At 37.3% G+C, this 13635-nt stretch overlaps 2 protein-coding genes across 7 annotated transcripts in view; one reads left to right on the plus strand and one right to left on the minus strand.

Moving 5' to 3' along the window:
- The window catches only part of LOC133522399 (lethal(2) giant larvae protein homolog 1), a 93398-nt gene extending 89903 nt beyond the window's left edge, over nt 1-3495 (plus strand). For 5 of the 6 annotated variants that reach the window (XM_061857723.1, XM_061857724.1, XM_061857722.1 and 2 more), the window contains one exon: nt 1052-3495. In XM_061857723.1, the coding sequence (XP_061713707.1) occupies nt 1052-1168 (117 nt within the window). In that variant the 3' untranslated portion in view covers nt 1169-3495. Of the gene's footprint in view, nt 1-978 lie in introns of all 6 variants that reach the window. The other variant, XM_061857726.1, reaches the window with a different exon arrangement.
- Nucleotides 3496-3924: 429 nt separating this feature from the next.
- On the minus strand, nt 3925-13584 carry LOC133522404 (zinc finger protein 726-like). Its single transcript, XM_061857733.1, has 7 exons — nt 13323-13584; nt 11115-11478; nt 10635-10901; nt 9768-9966; nt 9358-9447; nt 6272-6418; nt 3925-4964 (listed from the first exon to the last, which is right to left on the minus strand). Exons 1-7 carry the CDS (start codon nt 13443-13445, stop codon nt 4826-4828), a joined length of 1329 nt encoding a protein of 442 aa, XP_061713717.1. The 5' UTR covers nt 13446-13584; the 3' UTR covers nt 3925-4825.
- Between the last annotated feature and the right edge of the window lie 51 nt (nt 13585-13635).

Here is a 13635-nt window from a genome sequence, read left to right on the forward strand (position 1 = left end):
AACGCCCGGCCTCGCGCGGCCGCGTGCTCGTCTAACTTTTGCCTCAGCACGTTTGCCTCAACCGAGCCAATTTGCTCGGCAAGATGACGTTACTCAGTCTGCTGTTCAAAATGGCGCCGCACGTAATAACTGCAGTGGCTGTTTCCTTTATTTTGCTATTTAAAGAAATGGAAAAAAAGAAGGACAAGACAATTTACGACACTCATTTTTATTTTCCAACGTTATCATGTTTTGACAACTTTTAACGTAAATACAAACAAAAAACCACGCGCACCATATACAAACACGTATACACCGGCGCGCGGCAAACGTCTGAGGCGCCTTTGAATATGCCAAAAAACCGACACCGTGCGGCTCGGCCAAGGTCGCGCTCGGGCGAGGACAACGCGCGCGCCGCCTCGGCCGAGGCACGTCTACACTGACCGTTTTGTGCGCGAGGAAAATGCCTCGCGCGTATGCTCGCTCTGTGTGGACCCGCCTATTTAGTTAGTATTGAGTTTATTTAACTAAAAAAGTATTTTTGGTTGATCTTTCCTTGGCTAATATGAGGGTTTTTAAGGATTTCATGCCTATTCAAACGTCAAACTTCTATGAAATTATGACATAAATAATACGTGCACTGCGTGTGCTATTAAAATCTTTGCAGACTTTTATTGGTCTAACTCTACCTATATATATTAAAGCAGTTTGAGCAATAGTTTGTATACTCGTAATATTGTTTTGATTTGATTATCTAAAATTGGCTTTACAATTTTTCGTTATTTAGCAGTGGTGTTCAACCTTAGAAGTTAATATAACAAATAACAAGTAACATTTGTCTACTAATACTAACATACATATTATGAAGGCTGTGTTGTGGCGTCCGCAATGTGTCCGTTCTGATCGACAAGTTCATTCCATCACCATATAAACTGTAATATGTCCTGTTAAACACTCAATTGAAACTATCAACGTTTTGTGAACGTTCAAATCGTTCAGAGCCGGGCACATCGCGGCCGCTGCGCGGAGCCGAAAAGAACGTGCGCTGGTACTCATGAACGACGTTACACAGACGGGCACAGTGACGGTCCCGGCCGGGACTGACCCCAAGCTCATCCTCGAGATGTTCGACCGCCAGCGCGAGCCGCTCGCCGTGCCCGTCGCGCCCGCCGGCGCCGACACCAACTAACGGAACACGTCGATGAAAAATATACAGACATCGATAAAAATCGAACGAAGTCCATCCCTAGCGCTTACAAATTTGATGGATACCAGCCCTGTGGATCGTTGCTTGTTCGACAGACGATTCACTTCGTATTCGGAGTCGATGTTTTCATGGGTGAGAGAGAATATTAATTAATCGAGTAAATATAAAAATGGAAACCGCGGGTTTTAAAGACCAACGTGTTAGACCCGTTGTTACTATTTGATTTTTTGTAATATAACCAAACACATTTCAACAAGTGGAAAGTGTAAGAAATAGTGTATTTATATGACGGGAACCATGGTGAAAACAATTATTGCTCTTAAAAATTTACGTAATACGTATTACATAACACAGCCATTTTTGTCATTTCCAAATGTGCTGGTTATACTATAAAATATCAATTACTACAATATTACTTATGGTATTTTAAATAGCTTCAACCATCTTAGAATGGTTTGAGGCGTTCGAGCGTTATAATTGTACACCGTCATATCTTTACCACTGACGATCGCTGACAAACTTTTGGCTTCAAATATAATTATAAGAAAAAACAAGAGAAGCAACTTCTTAACTTGTTTATATATTTCCTCAAAGTATAAGTTTTAGCGGTTAGTTTGAGTGAAAATAGTTATCTTTTGAAACGTATTTATAATTATTTCGAGTTTTAACCTTTTTAGCGGCAAGCCAGACAAGTCTAAAGACTCCTAAAGCGAATGCTTATATTTTAATTTAATCGTTTTCTAATAATGTTCTTTAAAATGAATAATTTAGATTATTTATTTCAAAGCTTGTGTCTTCAGTTGTCTGTTTTAAACATAAATAATAAATGAAGTAATTGCTACTTTTACTGCCATTATATTCCCTTTTTCAGAAATAATTTCCTGCCGATATTTAGGAATTTAATCTAAGAATTTCCGCATTTTATTATTATTCAAAGTTTCAACTAGTTGTATATTATTGTTTTGTATATTATCGGTAGTATTATTTGACGCAATTTATAGTTAAACTTGGCCTGTTTTAGCCTGTGTGTTTCTTGTTAAGCTTCGGTGTATTTTTTGTTGAAACCAGCATTTACATGTACTTTTGATTCCAAGATACACTCAAACTTGTACTTAACATTGTATGAAACCTCAAACAGGTTACTTATGAACTTACCCTCAAAATACACCGGTTGGACTTTTATATATGCAGTGGCGTAGCTAGGCGTGGGCGAAGCGGCCCCTCGCGTCGGCCTTGCACTTCAGGGGGCCTTATGGGAACCAATCCTTATTACTTAGGAATACTACATTGAAAGAATAGGGCCTCGGTGCCTAGATGCGGCTTCGCCCACGGCTATATTAGTTAACGCTACGCCACTGATCATTTGAGTACAAAGCCGAGCCATAGCAACGTACGTTGTACTGCAACCTGCAATGAGATTGTGGATTGTCTAATATTATAGTTAAGGACATGTGAATTGATGTACCAATCTAGTTAAGTTTAACTTCGGACATTCAGAGTGAATGCGATGTGCCTATTTATTTCTTTTTTATAATGAGAATTGTATTTAGGTGAATAGTTAATAAAGTTTTTTGACAAGTAGGTAATGACTAGAGCATTTTATTATAGTTAGCGTTTAAGTTCCCATGTCAAATCAGAGCAAAACCACGTTTTTATTGTCAATTTTTAAACTTAGGCTTTACATAGCGTTTACTTCGAATTTGATTGTATATTCAGTAAATAATAATTTTATTAAATTATAATGAATGGAAAGTTTTATGCAATATTTTTTTAACTCTTTTTGTAGATTTTTTAATTTTATATTTACTGTTTTGCGATTTTAACACTTTGTACCTTATTCGACTTGATTCGGTGTCGTAGCGACCGGCCGCGTTCACAGTTCACCCACAAATATAAGTTGCAACACAACAAGTATATTTGTTAGTATAACGCATTCTCTTAAAATAGTTACAGTCACACGAGAGAAGTTCGCGCGTAAATAGCGCCCCATGTTCGCTGAGATATTGCACCAGCAAATGTTAGTTTTATAATGCTTTTTGTAACTTATATGTGGTAACACTGCGCGCGGCTGTGCGAGGAGCGCCGAGCGAGGCAGCTGGCGCGCGCGAGCGAGACAACATCACAATGTGATAAGGGTTGAGCTTTTTAAAATATATCCTTATTTTTAGCGTAAGTTGGTCACTAAACTACGTGGTGATGTAGAGCCGAAGCTTTTTTACTGTACAATCTTCTCTAGCATGGCATTTTTAAATATTTGATACGGCAATTTGTATCCAATGTTCTTACGCAAAATATATGCTAAGATTTAATTATTATTGTTTTTATTTTTACCCGAGGCCTCCTTGCAATTGTGGACATTAGGAATGTATAGAAATTAACATCATTTCTAGGTGGCTTTCAAATAGAAGGCCAATTCCATCTTGCACTTTGACATCGAAATTATATCATTTTGTTGCTCGCTCCAATATATATAGGAACAAGTACGAGCGTAATGTACTTGCGGGTGATAACTTATTAGGCAGGGCCACACAGGGCGTAGCAAACGAACTCGCGGATGCAATGGCTCGCGCGGCAATTTCCTCGCGAGGCGGAATGACATAATTTTGATGTCAAAGTATCGTTCGAATTGACAGGCCAAAAAGTCATTATAATAGTTAGTCTATGAAATTTATGTAAAATACTGAATAGTATTTTTATAGGAATCGTAGGTAACAAGTACATAACCAAATAAAACATAATTTAACAAATATAGATAGACAATTTAATAAAAATGCTTAACTTGATCACATGTTCACAATTGGAATAACAAAATATAGATTTTTGAATAAAATACTTTTAACATTAGCTTAAAATACTGTAACATAAATATAAGCCTAGAGGTCTGTTAAACAATTACTACCTTACTTTGCTTAGGTACGCATAAAACTACATAACCATCTATAGCCCACCATATAGAAAAAACTGCCAGTGAAATTTGTACCTACAGTTCAGAGAATTGAGCTGATTTGCCTTTGATGAACGAAGTAAGTAAAGCATATAAAACTATAATTAAAATGTTATCGAACTTGATGTATATTAAAAGTAGGATAGTGCTGCAAATTTTAAATAAAGTTAAATATAATATTAATATCATTAACTTTTAAGAAATAAGGCTTTATCATTACAAATAAATCGAACTTAAATAGCGAAGTTTATTTTAATGTGAACCCTATTCTCCCATAGATAAAATTAAACAAAACATGACCTGAAAAAGTATACAATTCCGAAATACCTAAACCCCCTTGTGTGAGTTTAAATCAGTGTTTAACCTTTTCGACGCCGTGTCAAACACAAAAGCTGTCCCTCGGACGCGACGTCACCGAAGTGTCAAAACTGAAACTTATGCTTATGTAGTACGTATATTGCTCTGTGGTCTGTGACGGATTAATCCGTCTTCGGCATTGGACCTACGGTCCGGATATATCCGTGACTGGCATCAAAAAGGTTAATACTGTATTGAATAACGCCTTCGGCCGCTTAGCGTTTATTTTCCTTGCGCGGCAAAAATATTCCATACACCGAGAACAATACAAATTTATCTCTGCACCTATCTTATACCATCCCATCTATTTTGAACCTTACTCCCCGGACGTAGAGTCGTCAGTCGGCCCGCAGGTGTTTCTGATGCGCGGTGAACTCGTGGCGGCGGCGGTGGTCGGAGCGGCCGAAGCGCGCGCCGCAGAACCCGCACGGGTAGCGCTTCTCCTTCGTGTGGCTGATCATGTGGACTTTCAGGTAGCTATGGGCAGTAGAATGTGCGTAAGTTACACAATTTAGTCGCGGAACTTGGATTTTAGTTAAGATATAACTTGACACTCCGATATAAGTTACAGAAGCGATCGAATAAGTACATAGTTAAACAAAATCTCTGATGTGTCAACTCGCTCGATAGCTGTGGCGTCCCTGTGTATGAGCAATGAGGATTTAAAATAGAGGTGTATTTTCAAAGAATACTTTGTAGCCACAGTAAATTTACTGCCATCTTTTGACACATGGTTAAATTTTTTAGAACGCCATTTGACTTTTATTGTTTCACTGATATGTGTTGAATTTGTTAAATATCAAAACGTGGCGCCATCTAATAGATGAAATTTCCACACACACAAGACATCGTTTCGAGCGATGGCGCCATAACCTTTAGGTTATGCCCAGTGCTCCTTTAATCATGTGTTTTATCCTTAGGCCGGTTGTAGACTTCCGGTGTTTTCGCCGGGCAATTGTCCGGGTTCGGTTTCTCGGGTTGGGTGTAGCTGTCGCTAGCCACATACAAAGCTAGACGTAGGTAGTCGCGTAACGTGGTCCGGTTTCTGGCGAAAACACCGGACGTCTAGAGGCAGACCAAGCTAAGTTGGCAACGATTTTGATAGCCTGTACAAGTGTTAAGTAAACGCCATAATTTCATGGAAGTTTTTACGCTTAAATAACACTTGCACTGTCCGGGCTATCAAAACCGCTGCCAACTTATCTTAGTCTGACCCTACAACCGGCCTTACCGACCAATCTTAAAGAAATATCATACTAAAAAGTTTAAAAAGGCAGCCAATGATGTAACTGCTTTCATGAACTTCAAAGTGGTACTTGATTCTTAATTCGCATTTAAACGCTCAGATAGTAATCAAATCGATCGGACAGGTAAACAAAAAGTTTAAAATGGCGGCCACACAGCTCGCAGTGGTAGTTCTTGATATCTCCATGTATGAGGCGGTGCTCCTACGATTGGAACAGCAAACAAAAAGTTGCAAATGGCGGCCATATTTACCCAGGCTTCATGAAGCTAATATACAAAAAGTTTAAAATAGCGGCCATATGTGTAAAGATCATGTCACACACCTCGCAGTGGTAGTTCTTGACATCTCCATGTATGAGGCGGTGCTCCCCTATTGGAACAGTAAATAAAAAGTTGCAAACGGCGGCCATATTTACCCAGGCTTCATGAAGCTCATATCACAGAGATCGCAGTGGTAATTCTTAACATCTCCATGTATGAGGCGGTGCTCCTACGATTGGAACAGTAAATAAAAAGTTGCAACCGGCGGCCATATTTACCCAGGCTTCATAAAGCTCATGTCACACAGATCGCAGTGGTAGTTCTTAACATCTCCATGTATGAGGCGGTGCTCCTTCAGTGTGCTGCTGGATGAGAAGAACTTGCCGCACTCGCTGCACTCGTAGGGGCGCTCTTTGGTGTGTGACCTGGGGATGTGGGATTTATTAGGTTAGGGTAGGGTTAAAGCCAGTTCACACGGGACAATCAAATTGACAATTTTATCTGAGAATCAATTGGCATTAATCTCATCTAGCGTCCACAACTCCACACGTACATAATTTACCTAATCACAAATTTTAGATTTATGGTTACAGTCGAATACTCAAAATTAAAAAATGCCCCCATACGCGCATAGCATGCTATGATCGTACATCGAAAATTGGCATTTTTGCGTCCGCACCTTGATCGGGGAGCCAATTCCATTTTTACGTACACGCCACACAATTAAATTGACAATTTAATCAGATTTTCCCGTCTGGACGGCCACTGTCAATGCAAGGTTTCTTGAAAAGTTGGTAATCTTCGCGGAAATGAACCCTAATTTAAAATAATTTGGTTGAGTTAACAATAGTCTATAAATGTTTGATTAATTATTCAAAAACGGAAAAGTGATCTATATGTGTTAAGTCATTGGGTTGAGTTTACAATGCACAATGAAACATTAGTTATTGCCACACTCGCTGCACTTGTAGGGGCGCTCTATCATGTGCGACCTGGGAATGTTAGCTTTATGTCCAAGACCGTTGGGTTGAGTTTACAACGGAAGGCTGCTTAACTTATAACTAAACTTGCATCCGTACGAACGCTCTTTGGTGTGCCACGTGGGAAAGTGAGTTCAATGCAAGGTTGCGTGTCTAATCGGTGTTTCATAGTGTGATCGACGAGGAAAATTAAGCCCTAAATCTTAAGTCCTTGGGTTAAGTTTACAATGGCAAGGTAACGACTTATGCCCATACTCGTACATTAATTTCGTCCCTACGGGCACCGTTTGATGTGCGCTCCGGGAAAGTGAGCCGTAAGTCTTAATCCGTTAGGTTGTGGTTACAATATCAAAATTCAAAATTCAAAATTCAAAAATTTATTCTGCAAGTAGGCCTCAAGGGCTCTTTTACAAGTCAATACAACATTTATAGTAACATCATATAGTGACATGAAAAATACATAACAACATTTATAAATACAACAGCCAATACCTGGGTAAACATTACATTATAATAATCTTAAAATAAATAATTAATACAATACAATAGAGATGTATAGTCTCTATGGTTAAAAACACATTAAATCTGGAGATGTAAAAGGTCCCCAATGTCAGAGTACTAATACTAATAAAATTTGGAGGTGTAAAGTCTCTCCAAGTGTCAAAATAAAATTTATACTAAATAAATAAACCGCGTCTGGACTGTTAAACTAGCAGTCTCATAAACTAATGCTACATTCTGTACATAACTAGTATGTACCAAGTCAAGTATATTATACAATATGACAGAGACGTATAGTCTCCACGGTTAATACATTAAGTTTGGAGATGTATAAGGTCCCCACGGTCTGAGAAAAATAATAATACACAATAATAAGTTTTGGAGGTGTAAAGGTTCTCCAAATGTCAAAGAATAAAAAAAATAAAAAATTGTATGAAATACATATTTCACGTCAAGAGACTGTTAAGCTAACAATCTTAAAACTAGTTCTACAGAATACATAACTACTATGTATTTAATATGTCAATGTCATCATCAAAATAACTAAAACATAACAAACATTAATACATAAGGTTGAACAGCTAGAAACAACAGCGCCATATGCCTCTCCGGGACACTGCACGCAAAACTATTACAGCTTTTGAGACTGGATACTTGGCCATGATTCCGTGTCTCCCAAGTAGTCATCTATTTTATAGTATCCCTTTTTGAGAAGTGCATTTTTGACGTATTGCTTGAATGAAGTATAGGGCAGGTTCCATGCCTCTAAGGGTACTTTGTTATAAAATGTTACACAGTTTCCCATGAACGATTTTTTAACTTTCTGTAGACGAAACTTGGAGACTACTAACTTATGTTTATTTCGCGTATTATAACTATGGATATCGGACAGTTTCTTAAAGGACTTTATATTCTTATGCGTATACATTATCACATCTAGTATGTATTGTGAAGCTACTGTGAGAATATCTATTTCCTTGAATCGTTCTCTCAGTGAGTCACGAGAAGCCATGTTATAAATAGATCTGATTGCCCTCTTCTGAAGAACGAAGATGGTTTCTATGTCAGCTGCTTTGCCCCACGCCAGTATGCCATAAGACATAATACTGTGAAAGTAACTGAAGTAAACTAGGCGAGCTGTCTCCACGTCAGTAAACTGCCTGATTCTTCTTACTGCATACGCGGCAGAGCTCAACCTTTTCGCCAGGGCAGATATGTGAGGGGCCCATTGCAGTTTACTATCTAAAGTAAGGCCCAGAAAAACCGTATTCTCGACAAGGTCCAGCGTTTCGCCATTTAATGTGATGATAGTTTCAGATTTTCTTACATTCGGCAGCGAAAATTTGACACATTTCGTCTTTTTCGCATTAAGAAGTAAGTTATTTGCTGTGAACCATTCTAGTACCTTTTCCAAAGTTTCATTGACTTGGCTATAATCGCTCAGTTTCCTGTCAACTTTGAAAATTAGTGAGGTGTCATCAGCAAATAAGACTATCTCACATTTATGTTTTACAAGGTTCGGCAGATCATTTATATATACAAGGAAGAGAAAAGGACCCAAAATTGAACCCTGTGGAACTCCGAGCTTTACAGTCATTCCAGTAGACTCCGTTCCATTTACAACCACTTTCTGGGTTCTTTGGTTTAAGTAAGACTTAACAAGGCTTAGAGCTTCCGTATAGCCTGTTTATTCATTGTGCTGTGCAGTTTACAGAAATTAATTATGTACCTAAGGTATTAATTAATTATGATCCCAGATGGTCGAAATAAATGATAATTTAATTTAATTTAAGGTTAGGTAAGGGCCCCTAAGTGAATAAGGTCAGTACGTACCCTCTTATTCATGAATTTCCAAACGAAAAAATAATACCTACTTTTCTTACCTTAAATGTACTTGTAAATGGTACTTCTTGAAAAAAGTCTTTGAGCAGAATTGACATAGATGTGTTTTTTCTTTATCATGGACCTGTCGTCTGTAACAAACAATAGTTATAATTTTTTTTTAAGGGCATTTAGTAGAATAAAAACATTTTTGACGCGTTTTTTTTTCTATGGAGCGTGTCGTCCAAGTCGGTCAACCCTCCAAACAAAGGCCAAAATGTTTCGCGTCAAAATAATGTTTCTTCTATTTTTTCTTAATTAGAACACGATACCGAATATGCCCTCAAACGGATCCCAATATTTTTGTTACAACCTGTATGCGCACGCGCAGTCTGCGCGTAGATAAGCACGCCATCTCTGGACAAATGTTTGGCAACTTTGATCCAACATATACATAAAGAAAAAAACTCACTTATGTATGTTAACGTGCAGCTGCGACCTAAACTTCTTCTCGCACACGTCGCACTGGAACGCGCGGTCCTTCGTGTGCGTGGTCATGTGCACGTCCAGGACCCCTTGGGACACGAAGCGGCGCTCGCACTGCACGCAGGCGAACGGGAGCGCCTCGCGGTTGTGAATGCGCAGTCGGTGCGTTGACAGGCACACTACCTCTGGACAAATGGATGGGGATTTTAAGTTAAAATTTTAACATTTCATATGTGTGTGGTGGTCAACAATTCTGGGTTCAAACCTTGGTTGTGCTGTATACACAGTGTATTTTTTTAACTCTGTTAATTTCCGGGTATGGCTAAGTACACTTAAGGAAACTGAATGGCATAGATTTTTTTTTCATAATAAGTAATTCATAGTGTTGTTTTAAGAGGACATTATTAGGTGATTTCTTGATGTCAAACCCCTCTGTTAAACAAAAGGTATTGTTTTCTTTATGCAGCGATTATTTCTGCTACTGCTAATAACCCAGTCATAAGTGAATGGAACAAGCATGCTTAAAACACACACATGTTTACCATTCTATTTATATGGTTCAAATTCATGAAACAGCCCATTTTAGCTCCAAAAGTTTTGAACCTCAAGACTATCACAATAGTTGCGTTTTTAAACGAAATTGTTGCTTTGGCAAATGGCTCTGCATAAAAGAAGCTAAGGCTTTTGTTTGATAGATTAGGTCCCAAGCAGAAAAAAATCATATCAGAAAATGTCTACTATACCAGGAACACACTAGTTGTGTTCACTTCCTATTGGAAATATAACCCTTGGCACTGAAAATGTTAAGAGGACTCTGTTAACACAGAAATACTAATAATTTGGTTTTACTCACTCTTATGACAAATATTGCACTCAGACTTAATGCCTAAATGCTTAATCTTGTAATGCCTGGTCCGTGCACCATATGTGGAAAAGAGCTTCGGACAAACTTTACACTGTAGCTTCTTTCGCTCGTTCATGGGCAGGTGCTGGAGTGAGTGTGTCTTCAGGTTACGGACTGACTTGCCGCACTCCTCGCACACTTGCCGTTCTTGTTTCACAATTTCTAGTTTTAAAGGCTTTATTTTCCGCGGACGGCCTTGTTTTTTATTTATTGGTGCTAAAAAATTATAGATGTATAATAACAAAAGTATATAATATCTTTCATTGAGGAATTTTATTATGAGAAACTAGGTTCAATAATATTAGTTAACATAAAAAAAACCATGTAAGGTTTTATTTAAGCAATATTAGTTTCTGAAAAAAAGTTTATCTTGTTAACTCTATTTTAAATCCATACTCTTTGACAGTATAAAATATGTTTGTACTTTACCATTTTCTTTGGTATCATCCTTGATATTTTCATATTTTGCTCTCTGTATGACACTAAGCAGCTCTTCATCTGACTCTACATCTCCTAGTGTATCTTCATCCTTAACATCCAATTCATGTTTAATTTCAATCTGACAATTTTCATAACCCGAGCCATATTCATCAGAATCCAGGGAATTCTCATGTTTGATATAGTTTTCATCCACGTATATGGATACTTTATGGTCCACTAGCGTTAGTTCTGGGCTTAGAGATTTTAAATAGATATCATTTTTCAAAGAAAGTGCCTTAAACTTATAGAATGATATGATTTTTCTAAAGCAGTTATTACATAGCTTTGTTGTAACTTTTGAGTCTTGTGTAACCTGTAATTGGTGTAACAAGATAAATGGTAAACTGTAATACATCTATAAAACAGCATTAAGTATTCATTACTCAGATCATAGAAAGTACTAGATGGCTGACGGAGGCGTGGCGCGTGTCGCCGCGACATGGCCACATCGTGGCCATACCGGCCCGCCGTAAAACAGTAGCAAATTAGCTGTCATTGAACCATGTGCGCGTCAATTTTATTGAAATGCCGAATTATAGCGTTATTTTGTGTCGAAATAGGAGTGCATCCAAAAACTATAAGGATCATGGAGTTACATACCACATGTGAGTACATTTTTTTTTCACGTATTAGTCAATAAAACCACACATTTTAACAAATAAATCCAGTGACATATGATTTTTCTGAGTCAGACCATGTTGTCATACAAACGCGTGGCAATTTGTCTATGTATCCTACATTGACGCTTTGGCATGGAAAACTATTTGTAGTGTCCTTAGCAACGGCGCAATGCATTAAACCGCTAACGATATTCACAGGGGCATTATTGTTTCTTGGTACGACCGCCAACCGCTCCCTTCATTGACGCCACGAAGTAGAGTGGTGCTCGTGCATATAATTGATCTTTGAGCGTTATCGATAAAAATGTTTGGATATAGTGTGTATGAAAGTAATTATTTTTCAAGTAAAATTTTATAATTATTTTATATGCACCTAATGTTTAATTTAATACTTATTAATTTGGATTAAAAATCGAATAGGTAAGCCAAAAAATAAACTGATTTAATTAAGTACAATTTATTTATAACGTTATAGTTTATACCTATAAGTATATTTTATTCAGGTTCTTAGCAACGATTCGAATAACTGCACTAGGTATAATCGAATATGTTCATGATTGCAATTTTATTCAGTTTCCCGAAAAATCCCAGTATTAAAGAAAAATGGATAGATGCTACAGGTAGAGGGCCCTAACTGGTTTACGAGCGAGAAAAGTGTTATTTGTTCGGATAATTTTCAAGAAAAATGTTTCCAGTTACACTTCGCCTCATTTATATAACGATAGAATATAAATATGTTTAAAATAATAGTATATTGTATACTTAGTCGATCCAAAAGTTCTATCAGAAAGATTTTTACTGATTATTATGATTACTCTTTCCTTATTATTCGTACATATGATTTAAAAGCTTATTTAATGGTGCATTATACTCACAATATAATTCACTATAACTTGCTTTCGCATTTCTTCATAACTCTATGTAACATGCTGGAATTGCTTTCAATTGGTGACGAAATATGCTATAATAAACTGAAACTATTTTTTTAATGAAGCGCTCGCGTCTAACGACAATCCCAAAGTAAACAATTTAAACAAACATTACATCAAATAATGACTAAAATTTAAACCAATTAGATTAGTTAAGCATAAACAAGCTTTCGCATCATGGTACATGTTTTTTTTTTAATTAAAAGCTTTGTATTACATTTTATCAGCAAAAACCTTTGTGAGAGAACTTATGGATCAACTAATATACCTTACAAGTACCTTAAAATTCTTAGCTCGTAAATAAGGTCAAAAATTTAAAGGAATATAAATTAAGTCTATGGCAATTATTACTTAAAACAAAAATGTCAAAACTCTAAGGTCATGTCCAGAACATGTAAAATATCGATAGCTCTATCGAATTGTCCTCACTCTAGTGCCGCCGCTCTAGGCTCCTACACCGCGCGGTTTGGCCAATCACAGCGCGTGAGTTGGTTGTCTGGCCACGCCTTTAATGATGTGGTGGGGGACAGTTGGAGACAGCGAGACTCGTTGAAATTATGCTTCGTTATAAATCTCCTTACTTCTTATATCTATGATTCATTATTTACCTTGATATCTAAACAAAACACCATGATTTCGACGTAGCTTTTGTTGTCCACACATATGCCTTTTTCTAGCTCGGATATATTCCTGACCGCTGGAGTTTGGAGGCAGGTTCGGCATATATTCATTATGATAGACTTCTATGTTTTGTTATAAAGTAACAAATATATAAAATATTAAAAACAATAAATTGCTGTATTTACGAATACGTCCGTCAACGTCACATTGTTTTGACAGCAATGAAACGTTTTTGCGGTTTGGTCTGCATTCAAGTAAATATACATTTTGTACGCACATACTCCAAAACGCATTTTCTAC

Source organism: Cydia pomonella, chromosome 10 (assembly GCF_033807575.1).
Source record: "Cydia pomonella isolate Wapato2018A chromosome 10, ilCydPomo1, whole genome shotgun sequence".
NCBI lineage: Eukaryota > Metazoa > Arthropoda > Insecta > Lepidoptera > Tortricidae > Cydia > Cydia pomonella.